The sequence below is a fragment of the Gopherus flavomarginatus genome, chromosome 9 (assembly GCF_025201925.1).
Source record: "Gopherus flavomarginatus isolate rGopFla2 chromosome 9, rGopFla2.mat.asm, whole genome shotgun sequence".
Taxonomy (NCBI): Eukaryota; Metazoa; Chordata; order Testudines; family Testudinidae; genus Gopherus; species Gopherus flavomarginatus.
Window position 1 is genome coordinate 38,703,739 of NC_066625.1, and position 21,062 is coordinate 38,724,800.

Consider the following 21,062-nt stretch of genomic DNA (forward strand, 5'->3'; position numbering starts at 1 on the left):
CTCGGGGAGAGGGAGCGTCACGGAGCTGACTTCGGCGCTGGCGACATCCGGTGCCGAGAGTCTTTGGGTGTATCGGTGCGGTCAGGTGCCGCAGAGGCACTTCTTCTCACCGATTGACCAGCGCTCGGTGCTGAAGGTGGAGGGGTGAGAGCCGCCTTCATGAGGAACTGTTTAAGCCTGATGTCCCACTCCTTTTTTGTTAGCGGCTTGAAAGCCTTGCAAATGGGGCACTTAACTGTCAAGTGCGATTCCCCGAGGCACTTCAAACAGGAGTCGTGCGGATCTCCTGTCGGCATCGGCCTGTGGTAGGCCGAGCACGGTTTGAAACCCGGTGAGCCGGGCATGGGCTCCGGAACCGCGTGCGGGGAAGGGGCTACTCCCCGAACCCTGCTAACTATTACTAAACTAACTATACTATTAAAGAAGAAACGTATAACTATAACTATATATATATAAAAAAGAATTATAACTATATACACGATAACGAACGAGAAACTACTAGTAGCTATGGGAGTGGAGGTCAGCTAAGCCGCACTCCACTGTTCCAACGACCAACATGGACGGTAAGAGGAACTGAAGGGTGGCTGGGTCAGCTAGGGTATATATCCGGTGCCATAGCAGCGCCACTCCAGGGGGCGCCCAGCCGACCCACCGAGTGTTGCTAGGGTAAAAAGTCTTCCGACGAACGTGCATGCAGCGCACGCACACCTAACTGGAATGGATATGAGCAATCACTCGAAGAACTGCTCCATCACTTTTGCTTGTATATCACTCACCTTTTGCACACCCATGGAATGCCAGATTAGTTCAATTTACATTACATTGTCAATACATCCATTTTATTACTACCTTTGACTATACTGTGATAAAAGACTCAAGGACTCAGGCTCACAAGGCTAAGGCTGCAGGCTTCAAGAACCTGCAAAGGGGGAGGGTCTCAGAGCCCAGCCTGAGACTGAATATCTACAATGCAATTTTTAGTCTTGCAGCCTGAGACCCGTGAGCCTGAGTCAACTAACCTGAGCTCTGAGATTTCGGGTTACAGGTTTTTTTTATTGCAGTATAGACATATCCCTTGTCACAACTTTCATTGGCGCTGAACCTGCTTACTCCAAGCTCCTTTTGGCTGTATCTGGCCTCAAGTGCAAAGAAAGGTGTTAGCATGTGGTTGTGGCAGAAGTAGAAAAGGATGTCCTCTTTGTGATCTCTCACCTTTTTTGCAAAGTAATAATGTGGCACCTCGATGCCCAGAAGAGCCTGGTAGGTTGAAGGCAATGGGAAGCTGTCCTGAAGCAAAAGGCCATGCTCTTCAGTACTGAAGAATGATATAATCAAAACATCCGGCTGGAAGGGGATATAAAATATTGTTTTGTTTTAATGGTACAATATCCTATTTTAGTTTTGTTTTTATTTTCTATTTTCAGTTGGCAGAGTCTTCACTTGAACAAAAACACCACACAAACACCTGCTGGTGAGGGCAGAGCAACAGGCTTCCTCCCTACACTAAGTGGCCAACAAGTCATTCTACACTTTAAACTATATTTGCATAGGGCCAGTCACCTCTGTCTCTCAGGAACCAGCATCGCCATCCCTGAAGAGGGAAGCCCCGGTAGCACACTCCTGCTCTGGAAGTCTCTGTTTTAAAGACCCAGCACAGGCATAACTCACAACTACTTTTAAGTTATTTTTAATCCAGCATCATTCCTAGTGCCATTTTAAAAGCTCAAAGTGTTTCACTAGACATTCTTTTCTAAGGGTATGTCCACACAGCCGACTTTAAAAAGCTTCCACTTTAATGTGGCCGTGTTGTCACGGCTCCAGCTCTCCAAGTGCTGTAATAAAACCACCTTCATGAGGGGAATAGTTACCAGCACTATCTACACTGTCACTTTACAGTGTTGAAACTTGCATTGCTCAGTTGGGTGTTTTTTCAAGTGTAGACAAGACCTAAGGCTTTAGTTGTCATTCAGCAGATGCCTACTCTTTAACCTTCTGTCTGCATAAGAATATTCCTGGAGGTCAGTAACCCTCCCTGTAGGTTTGAAGAACAATATTTGTTAGTTTACTATTGCTGCTCAGTAGGAACTCACAGATTGTTTTGGGTTATCACACAGTTATTTGCTAATTCAGCAAAGCACTTGAAGCATCTAGACCCAACTGAAGACAGTGGAACCACTCACACATTTAATATTAAGCACAAGTTTAGTGCTTTGCTGAATAGAGGGTCTCAAACTAAAAATTATTTGACCCTTTTCTGCTTCTTTATGTTTAAAGACCCAAAATTATTTACAAGCTAAATATTTTGTTCTGCTTCTTCTTCACATTAGAAATATCGAGTCTTAATTTCCTTCTCTTTGCCGGAGAACCTTGACAAGGTCTCCAGAGGACCAGAATGTGATGCCACACAAGATTGCAACCTAAACTTCACCTATCACTTCCCCATTGTTCAGAAGCTCCAAAGATTTTGCCAAGATAATGCAGCAAAGAGAAATATAATATGTCTAATCTGGAGAGGATTATGGCAGGATTGTGCATGGATCTGGACCCTGGTTTGGAAGGGGCAACATGGACCTCTACATTTTAGATCCAAGGAGCAACTGTAGGGATCCCCACCATAGAGCAGATGAGGAGGAAGCATTGTCAGAGTAGTGAAGTCAGGAGTGCTGGAAGCACATTAGCAAGGAAGAGCCTTTGATTTATTTGACAGGCTCTCTGGTAAAATTAAATCTGGGCAACATTTAGTGTTAATTCACCACTTTAAAAAAAATTTAAATAACAAGCAGAAAAGAGCCATTTCTGGGAAGTGCAATGAGGAGGTAAAAAGGCTGTCTCAAAGAAGCAATATAGAGGAAAGACTTTCTTTTTTTTTTGGTACTTTGCAGTTCACCTTTAACTGAAGGGTCTTTATTATTCTAACTAAACATATCTTGTTACTAGAGATGGGCCCAAGAGACAAAATTTGGATCCATATTTCAAAATGGAATGGTGTTTCAGATCTGGGATTTTGGGTTTGATCCACTGATAAACAGACCTCACTTGCACAATTCTAATCCAGAACCAAGCTTGGATTTTGAATATCCCCAAATTTTAGATATTGATTCAGACCCACATCTACCTGCGACACTGAGATTTGGGTTCCTTCATAGAGTTATGTCCCTTCCTCTCTTACTTTGTATCTTGCAGTGTTTTTCATGTTTTTCCTCAGCCATATATAATTATGGGGGGAAAAACCCACAGATTAGCAATGAAGAGCAGCATTAGAGCGTTCTGCAAACCCTCCAGAAAAGCCCCAATGATCTCATGATTAAAATCAATATCTTTCACTTTCTGTGGGAATAAACAAAACTAAAACACCCTGGGCTGTTTGTTACTGATTTGAGCTTACAAAAACCACAATATGAGTGCTCTAGGAAAAACATTTTGAACTGGCCTTCTGCTCATAAGATTTTCCTATTTTCTTACCACAAGTTCTAATATTTTCAGCATGAAACCCACTGCTAACAACAAAACGTATTATGACCAATAGAAGTCACAAATACCAGACTCTTAAGTTTGTTTGGCTGCTACCTTCTGTGCACTGGATCACAGTATCTACACAGATAATTTAGTGAAGGCTAGAACCAATAGCTTATTACTGGGATAAAAACAAATCAGAACAGAGCAAGAGAAAAAACATACTATGCTTTCTGAGCTCTCTGTCTGTCGCTGCTGCTTGTCTGGAAACTGCAGGTTTGGTTCAAGGACTGCTTCACATACAAAAAGCCTTGGTTCACCAGGGTCCCAAAAGTGGCTAACAGGGATGCGATCTTGCAGTTCTGGATGCTCAGTGACACTCCTGCAAAACCAAATGGAGGACAAATGTGTAAAGACAGGTGGAACATGTCCCGGGCTGCTAATTCAATTCATTAACATAAATAAAGGATAAAACATACCATGGGATAGCCCCAAAACGATCATCATATATATAATATATATAATATAAATGTTTAAAATGTCCTAAAAGTGCAGTTAAGGTACAATAAACTATCATAATAAGTACAAATATTCATTGTATTAGGTTCAACCTCATAATAGCAATGCAAAGAGTTCCAGGTTTGACACATTACTCAAGTATTTATAGCTTGCCAAGTACCTTCATATCACATGTCCTCTTATGTATTTTATTTCACAACACAAAGAGTTGACATTTATTGAATCCCTTGGGAAAGATGTATAATATTCAGTCCTAGTGTTTTTTCTTTAGGAGTATTGGGTTACTTGCTGTCAAGGCTGAATCCCCACTCTGTCACGCCGAGTGCAGAACTGAGACCCGCAAGGATTAAAAAAATTAATACTTGCCACTCCAGGCTTGTATTAAATTCACAAGGTTATAGCTTTTCTCTGACCTTGGCTTGGTAAATGCTGCCACCACCCAAATGCAACAAAACTCCCTTTGAACCCATGAAGGAGCACTTGGGAATACCTCACTGTGGAGTGCCCTCAAGCCCTTTCTCACACACCCCCTCTGGGGAAGAGCTGAAAAAGGAAACAAAGGAAATTAGCTGTGGCTACCAGCTAATCAAACAACATGCACAAACCTCTCAGGACATCAAAAATCCAATCCTGTTCTTAAAAAAGGTAAATTTTACTAAAAACAAAAAGAAAATACTGTGATGGGTTGGATCACAGAAACCCCCTTGGAGCTGCCAACTGATGTGCCAAGACTACTTATGCCCCTGCTTTCCCTGCCAGCTTAGGACTCCAGCGCCCTGTCTTGTTGAGCCAGACATGCCAGTCTGCTCTAACACAGACCCAGGGTCTGAACCACATGCCCCAAAGCTGCAGACTTAACTTAAAGCAACTTGAGACATTTTCCTGTCTTTAACACTCAGATGTCCAACTCCCAATGGGATCCAAACCCCAAATAAATCCGTTTTACCCTGTATAAAGCTTATACAGGGTAAACTCATAAATTGTTCGCCCTCTATAACACTGATAGAGAGCTATGCACAGCTGTTTGCCCCCTCCCCAGGTATTAATGTATACTCTGGGTTAATTAATAAATAAAAAGTGATTTTATTAAATACACAAAGTAGGATTTAAGTGGCTCCAAGTAGTAACAGATAGAACAATGTGAATTACCAAGCAAAATAAAATAAAATGTGCAAGTCTATGTCTAATACGGTAAGAAGAGGAATTCCAGTAAGCTTCCTTTTATAGACTAGTCTCGTTTTAGTCTGGGTCCAGCAATTACTCACTGTGATGAAGTGAGACTGTTCTTAATGTTTCCTCTGAAGACTGTGTGGGTGCCTCAGTTTCCCCTATGCATTTCTTAAGTCTCCAGTGTCATGAATGGACAACAATCTGTCTCCTAGCAACAAAAGGCCAGGGCCCTTCCCCCCTTTGCAAGGGGATAGCTGAAGGTGAACAAAGAGATCAGGTGACCTCCTGGCCCAGGAAAGAGACAAAGGACAGAAAGGAGGGGCTGAAGGGGGTTTCAGTTTGGAGCTGGCTGGGGACGGGGAGTGAGTGCAGATGGGGTTGTCTGGCTCCCTGGGCCCCAGAATGCACCCGGCTGAGGGGTCCGGTTCTCTGTACCTACAAGCTCTGTTTTAGACAGTGTTCTTGTCATCAAATAAACCTCTGTTTTACTGGCTGGCTAAGAGTTATGTCTGACTGCAAAGTGGGGGTACGTGCAGGACCCTCTGGCTTCCTCAGGACCCCGCCTGGGCAGATAAGCTGTGGGAAGTGCATGGAGGGGCATCTGCTGAATGCTCCAAGGAGAGACCCAGGAAAGTGAAGCTGTGTGAGCTTTTTGCCCTGAAGATAGTCTGCTCCAAGGGAGAGGAGGCTCCCCAAAGTCCTGACTGGCTTTGTGGGGAGCAGTTCCAGAGCATTGCCCGGGGACTCCGTGACACTCTCACCCCCTGTAGTTACTGTCCTTTGTTCCAGTCTCTTTCAGGTGTCCTTAGGGGTGGAGAGGTTCTCTCTTTAGCCAGCTGAAGACCAAATGGAGGGGTCTCCCAGGGATTTAAATAGACTTTCTCCTCTCTCCTATGCAAAGTCCAGCTCCAAGATGGAGTTTTGGAGTCACATGGGCAAGTCACATGTCCACGCATGACTGAGTTTCTTACCAGTCAAGCCACATTCCTGGGAAAGCTCCAATGTGGACTGGCATCTTCAAGTTCATTGTTGGCTTAAGTGGTTCTTGACAAGGCATTTAATTTTCACGTCTTTCTCAACAGAAATCAAGCAAGTATACAGTCAAGCCAACTTCAAGTACAAAAATGATACATGCATACAAATAGAAGGAACGTATTCAGTAGATTATAACCTTTACAAAGACATGTTACATGGCATATGTAGCATGAAACATATTCCAGTTATATCATATATATATTCATAAGCATATTCCTATGAAGATGTATGGGGTATACCGTCACAACGTCTACACAGCAAATAAGGTGTAATTGGAGCTAGCATGGGTAACAATAGAGTAAAGATATGGCTGCACAGGCCGCAATGCAGCCACAAAACCCAAGTATGTGCCTAGGGCCTCCAGCAGCACTCAGGCACCTAGCCCGTACCACCATGTCTTTACTACTATTACTATTCAGGCTAGCTAGCTTAAAGCTGGCATGGGTAGACCTATCTGCATTAGAACAACATCTTCACTTGCAGTGTACACATATCCTGAGCGCACCCAACTCAGTGGCCAGCCTTTTGTCTTACCTGCCTTTGGCTGGAATCTCATAATTCTTCCATTCTTAGGTCAGACCTGAGTACATCACCCAAATTATACCAATCACTGAACACCCTGCAGGTCTGGCACCTGTGTTTGCTGCTTTGTTTCAGATGCTAGATGTGAAGCCTCCTGGTGCCTGAGACCTGCTCCACATACAGTTTTTTGTGCCAATGTGACTTTTTTGTCTAATTGTGTGCTTGTTTTTTAACTGAAATAGTTATCTGGTCCAACCCAACTGTGGACAGAGTAATATGGGTATAAAGGTGTCTAAGGGTATGTCCACACTACAGTCACTATAGTGGCATAGCTACATTGGTGCAGCTGTGCCCCTGTAGCGTAGATGCTTCGTCATCAAGAGAAGAGTCTTTTAATTCACCTCTCTAAGAGATGGTGGGGGGGGGGGTGTATGACTTTAACTATTTGCGTGTGCAGTCGACGCCTTAGGGCTTCTAACTGATCTAGCAACACTAAAAACAGACTGCGCAGTCATGGCAGTGTGACCAACAGAAGGGGCCAGCCTCCCAGAGCATGTACCTGTGCAAAGCCATAGGCATGTACTTGAGACTGCTAGCTCCATTCACTGGCTGCGCTGTCATGGCCATACTCTATTTTTACCCCATTAGCTCCATCACAGCTAGCACAAGTATGTCTCCCTGCATTGGGAATCACTCTCAATTTAAACATCACCATCTTAGAAGTCAAGCACACAAATAACATTTTGAGATACAGACTGAAATATGCAATTAATACAGAGACTTATGGTTATATTTCATGAGTCTCACTTTCTTTCTACTTGCTCCTTGTGCACACGCAGGTCAGGTAGATTAAGCTAGCCAGAAGACAAGGAAGCACAAGGCCAACAAGACTGGGGAATGAGGTGGTGAAAAGCACCCACTCAGTCAGGGCAGGCTAGAGACAGAATTAGACAATGGACTGGTTACTCCATGTTGAAGCTCTTGGAGAAGAGGAAGGCGATCAGGAACAGTCAACATAGATTCACCAAGGGTAAGTCATGCCTGACCAACCTGATTGCTTTCTATGATGAGATAACTGGCTCTGTGGATATGGGGAAAGTGGTAGATGTGATATATCTTGACTTTAGCAAAGCTTTTGATACAGTCTCCCACAATATTCTTGCCAGCAAGTTAAATAATGTGACAGGGTTGGGCCAGTTGGCAACAGGAGAGTGATAGAAGGCAGATATATTAGCCCCAGGTTAATCAGGTCCCTTTTCCCTGGGTAAGATAACAGGGGCAGTTCCAGAACAATCAGGAACTTGCTGGAACAAATTAAGGCAGACAGGCTAATTAGGAGATTTGAAGTCAATTAAGAAGCTGCTAGAATCAATTAAGACAGGTAGGCTAATCAGGGCACCTGGTTTTAAAAGAACCTCACTTCAGTCAGTGAGGAGTGCATGTGAGGAGTTGGGAGTAAGAGGTACGAGAAACTCAGAGTGAGTAGGTGTACTTTTGGAGGACTGTGAAGTACAAGCGTTACTAGACATCAGGAGGAAGGTCCTGTTGTGAGGATAAAGAAGGTGTTGGGAAGAGGCCATGGGGAAGTAGCCCAGGGAATTGTAGCTGTCACACAGCTGTTACAAGAGACACTGTAGACCAGTGGTCCCCAACCCTTTTGTAGCCAGTAGCACATTCGTGTTTTCAGAAGAGTGTAGCGGGCGCCAACAATTTTTCAAGGCTTATTTTCTGCTTGTACATTAAATAATAAGAAAAACATCGTATTTAATATTACATAATATATGAATCCATAAGATAAAAAGGGTAATTTTACATATAAAAGGTATTAATTAAATTATTTGGCAATTACTCTTTCACCTTACCATGTGAATTTGCTCTTTTTTATCTACAAAATATTTTACAAAATAAATATCATAAACAGTTTTCATCTTATTTATTTTTTAAAAAATAAAACATTGTTGAACTGCTCGTCCAAATATATTTATTATTCTTACTTTAACATAGAATGAAGCCTGCAGCCCCAGAGTTCTCTGTCCCCGGCAGGGATGAGACTGCAGCTTCTCTCCGGCTTTGAAGCCGCAGCTGCGCGCCTGCAGCTTCTCTCCGGCTTAAGCTGCGGCCCCATGCCTGCCGGGGATAGAGAACATCGGGGCCCACAACCTGAAGCCCCGGAGAAGCTATAGAGAAGCCACAGCCCCACACCTGCCAGGGACAGAGAACGCCGGCGCCTGCAGCCCCGGAGAAGCCAGAGAAAAGCTGCAGCCCTGCGCCTGCCAGGGACGGAGAGCGCCAGGGACGGAGAGCACCAGCGCCTGCAGCCTGAGTTCTCTGTCCCCGTTAGGCATGGGGCCACAGCTTCTCTCCCCTGCTGGGCAGTAGGTGGGCACACATAAATGCCCCAGCGGGCGCCATGGCGCCTGCGGGCACCGTGTTGGAGACCACTGCTGTAAACAGTTGCAATCTACAGGGCCGTGGGCTGGAACCCAGAGTAGAGGGCAGGCCTGGGTTCCCCCCATCCCCCTCAACTCCCTATTCGAGGCAAGAGGAGGTGACCTGAACTGTGGGTCCCACCAGAGGGGAAGGTCCCTTGCCTATACTCCGACCCACTAGGTGGGTCTGCAGAGACTGCAGGGACTGTTCTCCTCCCTTTCCCCATGCTGGCCAGTGATGAGGTTAGCTGAGTGAACAGCAGGTTTGAGCCACTAGCAAAAGTGGCCAAACTGGGGGCTGCTGTGAATCTCTGAGGTCGGCAAAACCAGCAATAAGCGCAGGACCCACCAAGGCAGAGGAGGAACAATAAATATGGATTGGATGAATGGACTACAAGGTGGATGGAAAGCTGGCTAGATTGCCGGACTCAACAGGTAGTGATCAACGGCTCAATGTCTAGTCGGCAGCCGGTATCAAGCAGAGTGCCCCAGGGGTCGGTCCTGGGGCTGGTTTTGTTCAACATCTTTATTAATGATCTGGATGATGGGATGGATTGCATCCTCAGCAAGTATCCTGGAAGGTAGGGATAGGATCCAGAGTAACCTAGACAAATTGGAGGACTGGGCAATAAGAAATCTGATGAGGTTCAACAAGGACAAGTGCAGAGTCTTGCACTTAGGAAGAAAGAATCCCATGCACTGCTACAGGTTGGAGACCGACTGGCTAAGCAGCAGTTCTGCAGTAAAGGACCTGGAGATTATAGTGCACAAGAAGCTGGATATGAATCAGTAGTGTGCTCTTGTTGCCAAGAAGGCCAATGGCATACTGGGCTGTATTAGTAGGAGCATTGCCAGCAGATCGAGGGAAGTGATTATTCCCCTCTATTCGGCACTGGTGAGGCCACACCTGGAGTATTGTGCCCAGTTTTGGGCCCCTCCTACAGAAGAGATGTGGACAAATTGGAGATAGTCCAGCAGAAGGCAACAAAAATGATTAAGGGGCTGGGGAAAATGACTTCTGAGGAGAGGCTGAGGGAACTGGGGTTATTTAGTCTGCAGAAGAGAAGAGTGAGGGGGGATTTGATAGCAGCCTTCAACTATCTGAAGGGGGGTCCAAAGAGGATGGAGCTAGGCTGTTCTCAGTGGTGGCAGATGACAGAACAAGAATCAATGGTCTCAAGTTGCAGTGGGGGAGGTCTAGGTTGCGTATTAACAAACACTATCCCAGTAAGAGGGTGATGAAGCACTGGAATGAGTTACCCAGGGAGGTGGAGAAATCTCCATCATTAGAGGTTTTTAAGGCTGGGATGATTTAGTTGGTATTGGTCCTGCTTTGAGCAGGGGATTGGACTAGATGACCTCCTGAAGTCTCTTCCAACCCTAATATTCTATGATTGTATTGAATAATCCTGCCAGAAGCACAGGAGTTAAACAGCCTCCTTTATCTGCACTTACTCATCAAATATAAAACCTACTGCATTTCAACATCAACTGTACAAATCACAATTTTCAATGCCTCCTAAACACCATTGCAAGCTTCACAATCACATTATCTATCTGACACTGCACCACTTTTAGTTTGTCCTATATATATATTTTTTTAAATACCAGGAACATTAAACATTTCCATGTATAAAAGATACCGCAAATGCAGATAAACATTTAGCCAAGCAGCAAACTCTAAAGATACATCTACGTTGCAGCTGGGAGGTGTAATTCTTCACTCAGATAGACATACATACACCCGCTCATTCAGAGCTAGCATGCTAAAAATAGCAGTGTGGTTGTGGTGGCATGGGCAGTGGCTCAGGCCAGCCACCTGAGTACAAACCCATCAGAGGCCCTAGGTACTTATTCAGGTGATTTGCATGAGCTGCCATGGCCTCACTGCTATTTTTAGCATGTTACCTCAGTCAGAGCTAATGCAGGTATGTCTATGCAAACTGAAAATTACATTTCTCAGCTGCAGTATAGACATACATGTAGTGTCTTACTCATCTAAGTCATGGTTCAAATCCAGCTCAGTAGCAATCAAGAGGTCTGATCTCATGGCTGTTTGATGGCCTACGCAAAATGAGTTGCTGTTCTTGATGGAAAAGAGCCCATATCTCTTGCACAAAACTAAACAAAATGTGTACCATCATTGGGGATCTGAGCCAAGAGATGAAGGAATGAACAAGCCATGAAGACAGATCTGCCCTCTGATCCAGAGAGGTGGTTTCTTTATGTTGAAGTTGAGACACAATGAGGGAGCCAGCACTGCTGCAGCTGCTTACTCAGTACTTGGGCTGCAAATAGGAGACTTCTCTGGGTGTGTCAAAAGTGGCACTTTTCACAAGTACTAAACTCTCCATTTAAAAAAAAACAGTGAGGTGTTGTGGTCTAGTGGACCAAGCACAGAGCAGTAAGCCAGGAACTCCCGCATTTTTATCCTGGCTTTGCCAATGACTTTTTGTGCAGCCTTGGGAAAGTCAATCACTTTCTGTGCTTCACTTCCACCATCTATACAATGGGGCTAACACTTACTTGCATACCTCAGGCATTTACATACCACCAAGATCGAGGCAATATAAAATCCTAGGTAGATTCACAATACCTGTGAGGGATAATTAATGTTTGTATAGTGCTTTGAAAACAAAGCATGACCCTAAATGCTAAGTATCAGTGTAAAGGGAGACAGAAAACAGAGGCCTCAGCAGTAATTATTTTTCTCCTTTATTGGTGTCCCCAGAATGAGAGGGGGGAAGGGAAGGATTTAAAAACAACAAACGGGAATGAGGATATGGAGGTGGATATTACCACATCTGAGGTAGAAGCCATACTTGAACAGCTTAATGGGACAAAATCGGAGGGCCCGGACAATCTTTATCCGAGAATATTAAAGGAACTGGCGCATGAAATTGCAAGCCCGTTAGCGAGAATTTTTAATGAATCGGTAAACTCAGGGGTTGTACCGTATGACTGGAGAATTGCTAACCTAGTTCCTATCTTTAAGAAAGGGAGAAAGAGTGATCTGAGTAACTATAGGCCTGTTAGTTTGACATATGTAGTATGTAAGGTCTTGGAAAAAATTTTGAAGGAGAAAGTAGTTAAGGACATTGAGGTCAATGGTAATTGGGACAAAGTACAACATGGTTTTACTAAAGGTAGATCGTGCCAAACCAACTTGATCTCCTTCTTTGAGAAGGTGACAGACTATTTAGACAAAGGAAATGCGGTAGACCTAATTTACCTAGATTTCAGTAAGGCATTTGACACGGTTCCACAGCGGAATTATTAGTCAAATTGGAAAAGATGAGGATCAATATGAGAATTGAAAGGTGGATAAGGAACTGGTTAAAGGGGAGACTACAACGGGTCATACTGAAGGGTGAACTGTCAGGCTGGAAGGAGGTTACTAGTGGAGTTCCTCAAGGATCGGTTCTGGGACCAATCTTATTTAACCTTTTTATTAACGACTTTGGCACAAAAAGTGGGAATGTGATAATAAAGTTTGCGGATGACACGAAGCTGGGGGGTATTGCTAACACGGAGAAGGACTGGGTTATCATACAGGAAGATCTGGAAGACCTTGTAAACTGGAGTAATAGTAATAGGATGAAATTTAATAGTGAAAAGTGCAAGGTCATGCCCTTAGGGATTAATAATAAGAACTTTAGATATAGATTGGGGACGCACCAGTTGGAAGCAACAGAGGAGGAGAAGGACCTTGCGGTATTGGTAGATCACAGGATGACTATGATGAGCCGCCAATGTGATATGGGCGTTAAAAAAGCTAATGCGGTTTTAGGATGCATTAGGCGAGGTATTTCCAGCAAAGATAAGGAGGTGTTAGTACCGTTATATAAGGCACTGGTGAGACCCCACCTGGAATACTGTGTGCAGTTCTGGTCTCCCATGTTTAAGAAGGATGAATTCAAACTGGAACAGGTTCAGAGACAGGCTACTAGGATGATCCGAGGAATGGAAAACCTGTCATATGAAAGGAGACTCAAAGAGCTTGGCTTGTTTAGTCTAGCCAAAAGAAGGCTGAGGGGGGATATGCTTGCTCTTTATAAATATATCAGAGGGGTTAATATTAGGGAGGGATAGGAATTATTTAAGCTTAGTACCGATGTAGACACAAGAACGAATGGGTATAAACTGGACACTAGGAAGTTTAGACTTGAAATTAGACGAAGGTTTCTAACCATTAGAGGAGTGAAGTTCTGGAACAGCCTTCCAAGGGGAGTAGTGGGGGCAAAAGACATATCTGGCTTTAAGATTAAGCTTGATAAGTTTATGGAAGGGATGGTATGATGGGAGAGCCTAATTTTGGCAACTGATCTTTGATTATCGCCAGATAAGTATGCCCAGTGGTTGGTGATGGGATGTTGGATGGGATGGGATCTGAGTTACTGCAGAGAATTCTTTCCTGAGTGCTGGCTGGTGAGTCTTGCCCACATGCTCAGGGTTTAGCTGATCGCCATATTTGGGGTTGGGAAGGAATTTTCCTCCAGGGCAGATTGGCAGACGCCCTGGAGGTTTTTTGCCTTCCCTTGCTGCGTGGGGCCTGGGTCACTTGCTGGTGGATTCTCTGCAGCTTGAGGTCTTCAGACCACAATTCGAAGACTTCAGTAACTCAGGCATAAGTCAGGGGTTTGTTATAGAAGTGGATGGGTAGGGTTCTGTGGCCTGCTTTGTGCAGGGGGTTGGACTAGATGATCACATTGGTCCCTTCCGACCCTAGAATCTATGAATCTATGAATCTAAAACAAAGCAGAAAGATACCTTAACAGTTGTCTCCACAATCTAACTCATTACAATTAATCCCTAGGCTCAAAAACAAGATTATGGTTTATGTGAAAAATTGGGAGTTTTTAGATTTTGCTGCCACAGCCTTTAACTTAATGTATCAGATTTTCCCATTTGAAACATTTGAATTTGAGGGGTGGAGGATTGCAAAGTTTTTAGCACACGAGTCATTCTTATATCTTGCAAAAGAATCCTGGGAAAAAGTTGAAACCTGAATGGCTCCTGCCACACTGGGCTGCATCTGAAAAATTTGCAAGAGTGACACTGGAAGAGATTTTGTTGTCTTCAGGAGGAGGGGAAGGGGGACGCTGAGTGGGTTATTTATTTATTTAATTATTAATTATTATTATTATTGCTTTTTTAATTGTTTGATGCTTTCACTCTCATTTCAGGATGCTACACACTAAAAGCATAAATGTCAGATGATGCCAATGTGTTTTCTCTATTTGCATACCAGCTGACACAAATCTCTCAGTTTTACAGTGACCTGTGCCAGGCTGAACAAAATGCTACAGTTTAAAGCTTCCACCATCCTCAAATTTGCCCTGTTGCTGTATTTATCTGGATGACTAAAACCTAAGGGACTGAAAATCTGCCTTCTCTGCATTCACGAATAGAATCAGAGAATATCAGGGTTGGAAGGGACCTCAGCAGGCCATCTAGTCCAACCCCCTGCTCAAAGCAGGACCAATTCCCAACTAAATCATCCCAGCCAGGGCTTTGTCAAGCCTGACCTTAAAAACCTCTAAGGAAGGAGATTCCACCACTTCCCTAGGGAACCCATTCCAGTGCTTTGCCACTCTCTTAGTGAAAAAGTTTTTCCTAATATCCAACCTAAACCTCCCCCACTGCAACTTTAGACCATTACTCCTTGTTCTGACATCAGGAACCATTGAGAACAGTCTAGATCCATCCTCTTTGGAAGCCCCTTTCAGGTAGTTGAAAGCAGCTATCAAATCCCTCCTTACTCTTCTCTTTTGCAGACTAAACAATCTCAGTTCCCTCAGCCTCTCCTCATAAGTCATGTGCTCCAGACCCCTAATCATTTTTGTTGCTCTCTGCTGGACTCTTTTCAATTTTTCCACATCCTTCTTGTAGTGGGGGGCCCAAAACTGGACACAATACTCCAGATGAGGCCTCACCAATGCCGAATAGAGGGGAATGATCACGTGCCTCGATCTGCTGGCAATGCCCCTACTTATACAGCCCAAAATGCTTTTAGCCTTCTTGACAACAAGGGCACACTGTTGACTCATATCCAGCTTTTCGTCCACTATAACCCCTAGGTCTTTTTCTGCAGAACTGCTTCCTAGCCATTTGATCCCTAGTTTGTAACAGTGAATAGGATTCTTCCATCCTAAGTGCAGGACTACTTGTCCTTGTTGAACCTCATCAGGGTTCTTTTGACCCAATCCTCTAATTTGTCTAGGTTCCTCTGTATCCTATCCCTCCTCTCCAGTGTATCTACCACTCCTCTCAATTTAGGCTGAGGTTCCTCTGTATCCTATCCCTACTCTCCAGTGTATCTACCACTCCTCTCAATTTAGGCTGAGAGTACAGTCCACACCATCCTCCAGATCATTAATGAAGATATTGAACAAAACTGGCCCCAGCACTGACCCTTGGGGCACTCTGCTTGATACCGGCTGCCAACTAGACACAGCGCCATTGACCACTACCCGTTGAGCTCAACGATCTAGCCAGCTTTCTATCCACCTTATAGTCCATTCGTCCAGCCCATACTTCTTTAACTTGCTGGCAAGAATACTGTGGGAGACCGTATCAAAAACTTTGCTAAAGTCAAGGAATAAGACATCCACTGCTTTCCCCTCATCCACAGACCCAGTTATCTCCTGTAATAAGCTGGGCACTCCCAGAAACCTCTCATTTTTCAGAGCTGATGTCAATCATTGCATGCTTGTTTGTAATACCTACTGGAAGGATTGCTGAAGACAGAAGTCTGTATTTCAAAAGTGGCTTGGCACAACTGAGGAACCACAACATACATTTCTGAAGGGCTAAATAGAAATCTGGACCTATATCATTCCACCAGATTCTGAGCCTCACTCGGTTCACTGCATATTGCTGCCTTGTGACCAACATTTCTAACCTATTACTTATAGCTACATGGTGTAGTTTGAAAACCAAAACATTAAATTTAAACAGATGTAAATGCATGCATTTCATTCAAGTTTTTCCCTGAAATGAAAACATTTTGATAAGATCTGGATGTTAAGCTTTTCCTTTGTTAGGCTCTCCAGGATGCTCTCCCATTCCCTTCTTACACTCTAGACTCTGCTTGCGGAAGTGGATGGGTTCCCACATACTTTGCATTCTCAGAATAGTTATGCCATGTGTATGGCACAAGTCACTAATATTGCTGTAAGGTCTGAGCATGCAATATTCACAACACTCCTCACCACTCTAAACTTGGGCAGCAAGAATTTAGAGGTTCAATTGTTCTGTGAAAATAAAATGTGATGTCTCTAAACACTAGTCAGCCATAATTCTGTTACTATTTCAAATTTACATATGCAATAACAGGGATAAATGTGGTTATCAACAAAATGTCCCACTAAAAGGTAGAGAAAGCAAGCCCCAACAAGATTAATCTACACACGGTGTTTGCCCCGATTTACGTAAAATCAGTTAAAAAAAATAAATTTAGTTAAATCAGAGCAACTCACTAGTTTGTGCAGAGTTCCTCCAGCATCAAGGAATGGCTTGTTTTGCTAAATTAGATTCCCATCCTAAAGCCACAAACCAGACTTTCCAAAATGAAGTTTTCTTACTTTTCAGGATCTTGTCCAGAGTAGGAGGGCACGGCTCCACCATCCCCACATCCAGCCTTGAAATCAAAGAGTGTGACTGTGTCCATTTCAATATCATAGAAACAGATCTTAGAGTCAAGACTCTCATCAGCCTATGGAAGGGGAAAAGAGAAAGTTAGAGCCGGCAGTAGAAGAGGCCGGCAGTAGAAGAGACCACCAAGGTAAAATTCAGCTGGTCTATAAAGGCAGCCCATAGGCTAGCCAGCAGCACAGGAGCCAAACACACACCTGAAAACAAAGGAGTCTGAATGGGGAATTCAGCAAGGTGTGTGTGTTTTTGGTTGGTTTTTGGGGTTCTTTCTTCCTTCTTCACAGTAGCTTAGCAGGGAAGGCTATGGCAGCTATAGAGGCAGCAGTGGTAGTGACCCAAGGAATGGAAAAGACAGTGAAGATGACTGAATATGGAAATTGTGAGGATGGACATTATTCTGGAGAGGGTACTGGAAAGGCGCTTTGTATGTATGAAGTGCCACCTGATAGAGCTGATGGAAGAGAAGATCTGAGGTTTGGAATTGCAGCTAGAAACCATGGCTGAATTTCAAAAGTGATTTGAGCAGGTGATGGAGAGAAAGAGAGAGGAGGCTGAAAGGAAACGTCATGAACTGAAGATGCATGCTGGAGCAGGGAACTGAGAGAATAGACTGCTGGATGAAGAAAGTGGGCAATGGAAGCATGTGACTATGAGAATAAGGCAGAGGAAAAGACCAGCTGGTGAAGGAGAAATAGAGCTGAGGAACAGGTTTGCTGAGTTGGAAAATGAAGGGGAGAGGCAAGCAGTAACAGAAAATGGGAGAGCAAGAAAGAAGAGAAGAGTGGCTAGTCCTACAAGAAGAGGGGAAGAGACCATTGAGCTAGCCAGAGTTCAGAGACCCAGGAGGATAGAGGACAACTCGCAGAAGACTGCAAGTGGGAACAGACAAGAAGTCTTGCAGCCAGAAAGAACAAAAGAGGGTAGGCCAGACAATCATACTAACAACAAGAGGCAAGTCTACATTACTGGGGACTCTCTACAAAGAACAACAGACAGGCCTATAACCAGAGCTGATCTAGAGAACAGAAGGGGGAGGGATAGCTCAGTGGTTTGAGCATTGGCCTGCTAAACCCAGGGTTATGAGCTCAATCCTTGAGGGGGACACTTAGGGATCTGGGGCAAAAATCAGTATTTAGTCCTGCTTGTATGTGCAGGGGGCTAGACTTGATGACCCTTCGGGGTCCCTTCCAGTTCTAGGAGATAGGTACATCTACATTATTTAAAAAAAAAAATGAAAGGGTGTTTTGTCTGCCAGGAGCCAGGATAGGGGATGTGGTCCTAAGGCAGAAGAGGATCCTAATGGGAGCAGGAAAGAATCCATTGACTGTCTTTCATGTGGGAACAAATGATACTGCTAGATTCTTGCTCTGACACATCAAGGAAAACTACGCCAGGCTGGGGAAGGTGCTGAAAGAAATGGATGCTCAGGTGATCTTCAGAGGGATTCTACTTGTCCCGAGTGGAGGACAGTGAAGACAAGACAAGATTATAATGATCAACAGATGGCTCAAGTAATGGTGCTATAAAGAGGGCTTTGGGACATTCCACTATTGGGAGGCATTAACAGACAGAGGACTGCTCTCATGGGACGGAGTCCACCTAAGCAGGAAGGGAAATAGACTTCTAGGATGGATGTTTGCACAACTGATTAAAAGAGCTTTAAAGCAGGAATTCGGTTGAGACAGTTGGGAGATGCTCATGTAATATCCACACCTGATTCTAATATTGACAGGAAGGAAAATCAAGTAAAATGGAATACAACAATGGAGAAAGGAACAACAGAGGGTAGGAGAATAGATGACAGAAGGAAAGATAGTGCCAATACCAATGACAATAACAGTCAAATAGGCAATATTGACAGTAAAATGACAGTACCTAATTGGGTGAGGAATCTGGGTGAAGCCAAGCAGAAACAAGAAAGATATCTGTAAACCAATGCAAGGGACCTGGGTAACCAAATGGAGGAAGTAGAACTACTGGTACAGTAAGTGAAATCAGATATTATAGGGATAATGGAAACATGGTAGAAAGTAGTTATGACTGGAGTATATATATTGAAGGATATGCGCTGTTAAGCCTAACCAAAAGAAGGGTGAGAGGAGAGATGATTGCTCTCTATAAATATATTAGAGGAATAAATACCAGGGAGGGAGAGGAATTATTTAAGCTCAGTACCAATGCGGACACAAGAACAAATGGATACAAACTGGCAATCAGGAAGTTTAGACTTGAAATTAGATGAAGGTTTCTAACGATTAGAGGAGTGAAGTTCTGGAACAGCCTTCCAAGGGGAGTAGTGGGGGCAAAAAACATATCTGGCTTCAAGACTAAGCTTGATAAGTTTATGGAGGGGATGGTATAATGGGATAGCCTAATTTTGGTAATTAATTCATGTTTGACTACTAGCGGTAAATATGCCCAATGGCCTGTGATGGGATGTTAGATGGGGTGGGATCTGAGTTACTACAGAGAATTCTTTCCTGGGTGTCTGGCTGGTGAGTCTTGCCCACATGCTCAGGGTTTAGCTGATCACCATATTTGGGGTCAGGAAGGAATTTTCCTCCAGGGTAGATTGGCAGAGGCCCTGGGGGGTTTTCGCCATCCTCTGCACCGTGGGGCATGGGTCACTTGCTGAAAGGTTCTCTGCACCTTGAAGTCTTTAAACCATGATTTGAAGACTTCAATGGCTCAGACATAGGTTTGATACAGGAGTGGATGGGTGAGATTCTGTGGCCTGCATTGTCCAGGAGGTCAGACTAGATGATCATAATGGTCCCTTCTGACCTTAAAGTCTATGATTCTATAATTCTAGGAGCTTAAGGGAAGTGGCAGGGTGGTTAACAGGAACAAAGATATGGAAGCAGAAATTACCACAAGGTGGAAGCCAAACTCAAACAGCTTAACGGGACCAAATTGGGGAACCTGGGTAATCTCCATCCAAAAACATTAAAGGAACTGGCACAAGAAATTGCAAACCCCAAAGCCAGAATTTTTTATGAATCTGTAAACTCAGGGGTTGTACCCTATGACTGGAGAAATGCAAATATAGCACCTATACTTAAGAAAGGGGTGGGGGGGAATCATGTGGGAAACTACAGGCCTGTTAGTGTGACCTTAATTGTATACATGGTCTTAGAACAAATTTTGAAAGAGAGAGTAATTAAAGACCTAGAGGCAAACAGTAACTGGGATAAAATACAACACGGTTTTATAAAAGGTAGTTTGTACCAGACCAATTTGATCTCTTTCTCTGTCTAGGAAATAAGTTATCTTCTCAAAGAAAATTCAGTAGATCTTATCTACCTGGATTTCAAGTAAAGCATTTGATATAGTTCCACATGGGAAATTATTAGTTAATTTGAAGAAGATGGGGATTAATACCAGAATCCAAAGGTGGGTAAGGAACTGGTTAAAGGGAAGACTACAATGGGTCATGCTGAAAGGTGAACTGCCAGGCTGTAGAGAGGTTACTAGAGGAGCGCCTCAAGGATCAGTATTGGTACCATCTTATTCAACATTTTAATTAATGGCCTTGGCACAAAAAAAGACGGTTACTCACCTTTGTAACTGTTGTTCTTCGAGATGTGTTGCTCACATCCATTCCAGTTAGGTGTGCGCGCCGCGCGTGCACGTTCGTCGGAAACTTTTTACCCTAGCAACTCCAGTGGGCCGGCAGGTTGCCCCCTGGAGTGGCGCCGCCATGGCGCCCAATATATATCCCTGCCGGCCCACCCGCTCCTCAGTTCCTTCTTGCCGGCGACTCCGACAGTGGGGAAGGAGGGCGGGTGTGGAATGGATGTGAGCAACACATCTCGAAGAACAACAGTTACAAAGGTGAGTAACCGTCTTTTCTTCTTCGAGTGATTGCTCACATCCATTCCAGTTAGGTGAATCCCAAGCCATACCTAGGCGGTGGGGTCGGAGTGAGAAGTCGCGGCATGGAGCACAGCCGATCCGAAGGCCGCATCCTCTCTAGACTGCTGGACCAGGGCGTAGTGGGAAGCAAAGGTGTGGACCGATGACCAGGTCGCTGCCCGACAGATCTCCTGGATGGGTACACGGGCGAGGAAAGCCAGCGACGACGCCTGCGCCCTGGTAGAATGCGCAGTCACACGGCCCGTAGGGACGTGGGCCAAGTCATAGCAGGTCCTGATGCAGGACGTTACCCAAGAGGATAGCCTCTGGGAGGAGATAGGAAGCCCTTTCATGCGGTCCGCTACTGCCACGAAAAGCTGGGGGGATTTGCGGAAGGGCTTGGTCCTCTCCACGTAGAACGCG

General features: G+C 44.3%; 2 protein-coding genes across 11 annotated transcripts in view; one reads left to right on the forward strand and one right to left on the reverse strand.

Annotated features, from left to right (window-relative positions):
- Positions 1 to 21,062, forward strand: part of TELO2 (telomere maintenance 2) — a 384,906-nt gene that overhangs the window by 138,686 nt on the left and 225,158 nt on the right. The window lies entirely within an intron of this gene.
- IFT140 (intraflagellar transport 140) overlaps positions 1 to 21,062 on the reverse strand; it is a 254,848-nt gene that overhangs the window by 96,861 nt on the left and 136,925 nt on the right. For 4 of the 5 annotated variants that reach the window (XM_050968079.1, XM_050968076.1, XM_050968074.1 and 1 more), the window contains 3 exons: positions 16,715 to 16,845; positions 3,679 to 3,835; positions 1,213 to 1,344 (listed from right to left, as the gene is read on the reverse strand). In XM_050968079.1, coding sequence (XP_050824036.1) covers positions 1,213 to 1,344; positions 3,679 to 3,835; positions 16,715 to 16,845 — 420 coding nt within the window. The remainder of the gene's footprint in view (positions 1 to 1,212; positions 1,345 to 3,678; positions 3,836 to 16,714; positions 16,846 to 21,062) is intronic. The other variant, XM_050968077.1, reaches the window with a different exon arrangement.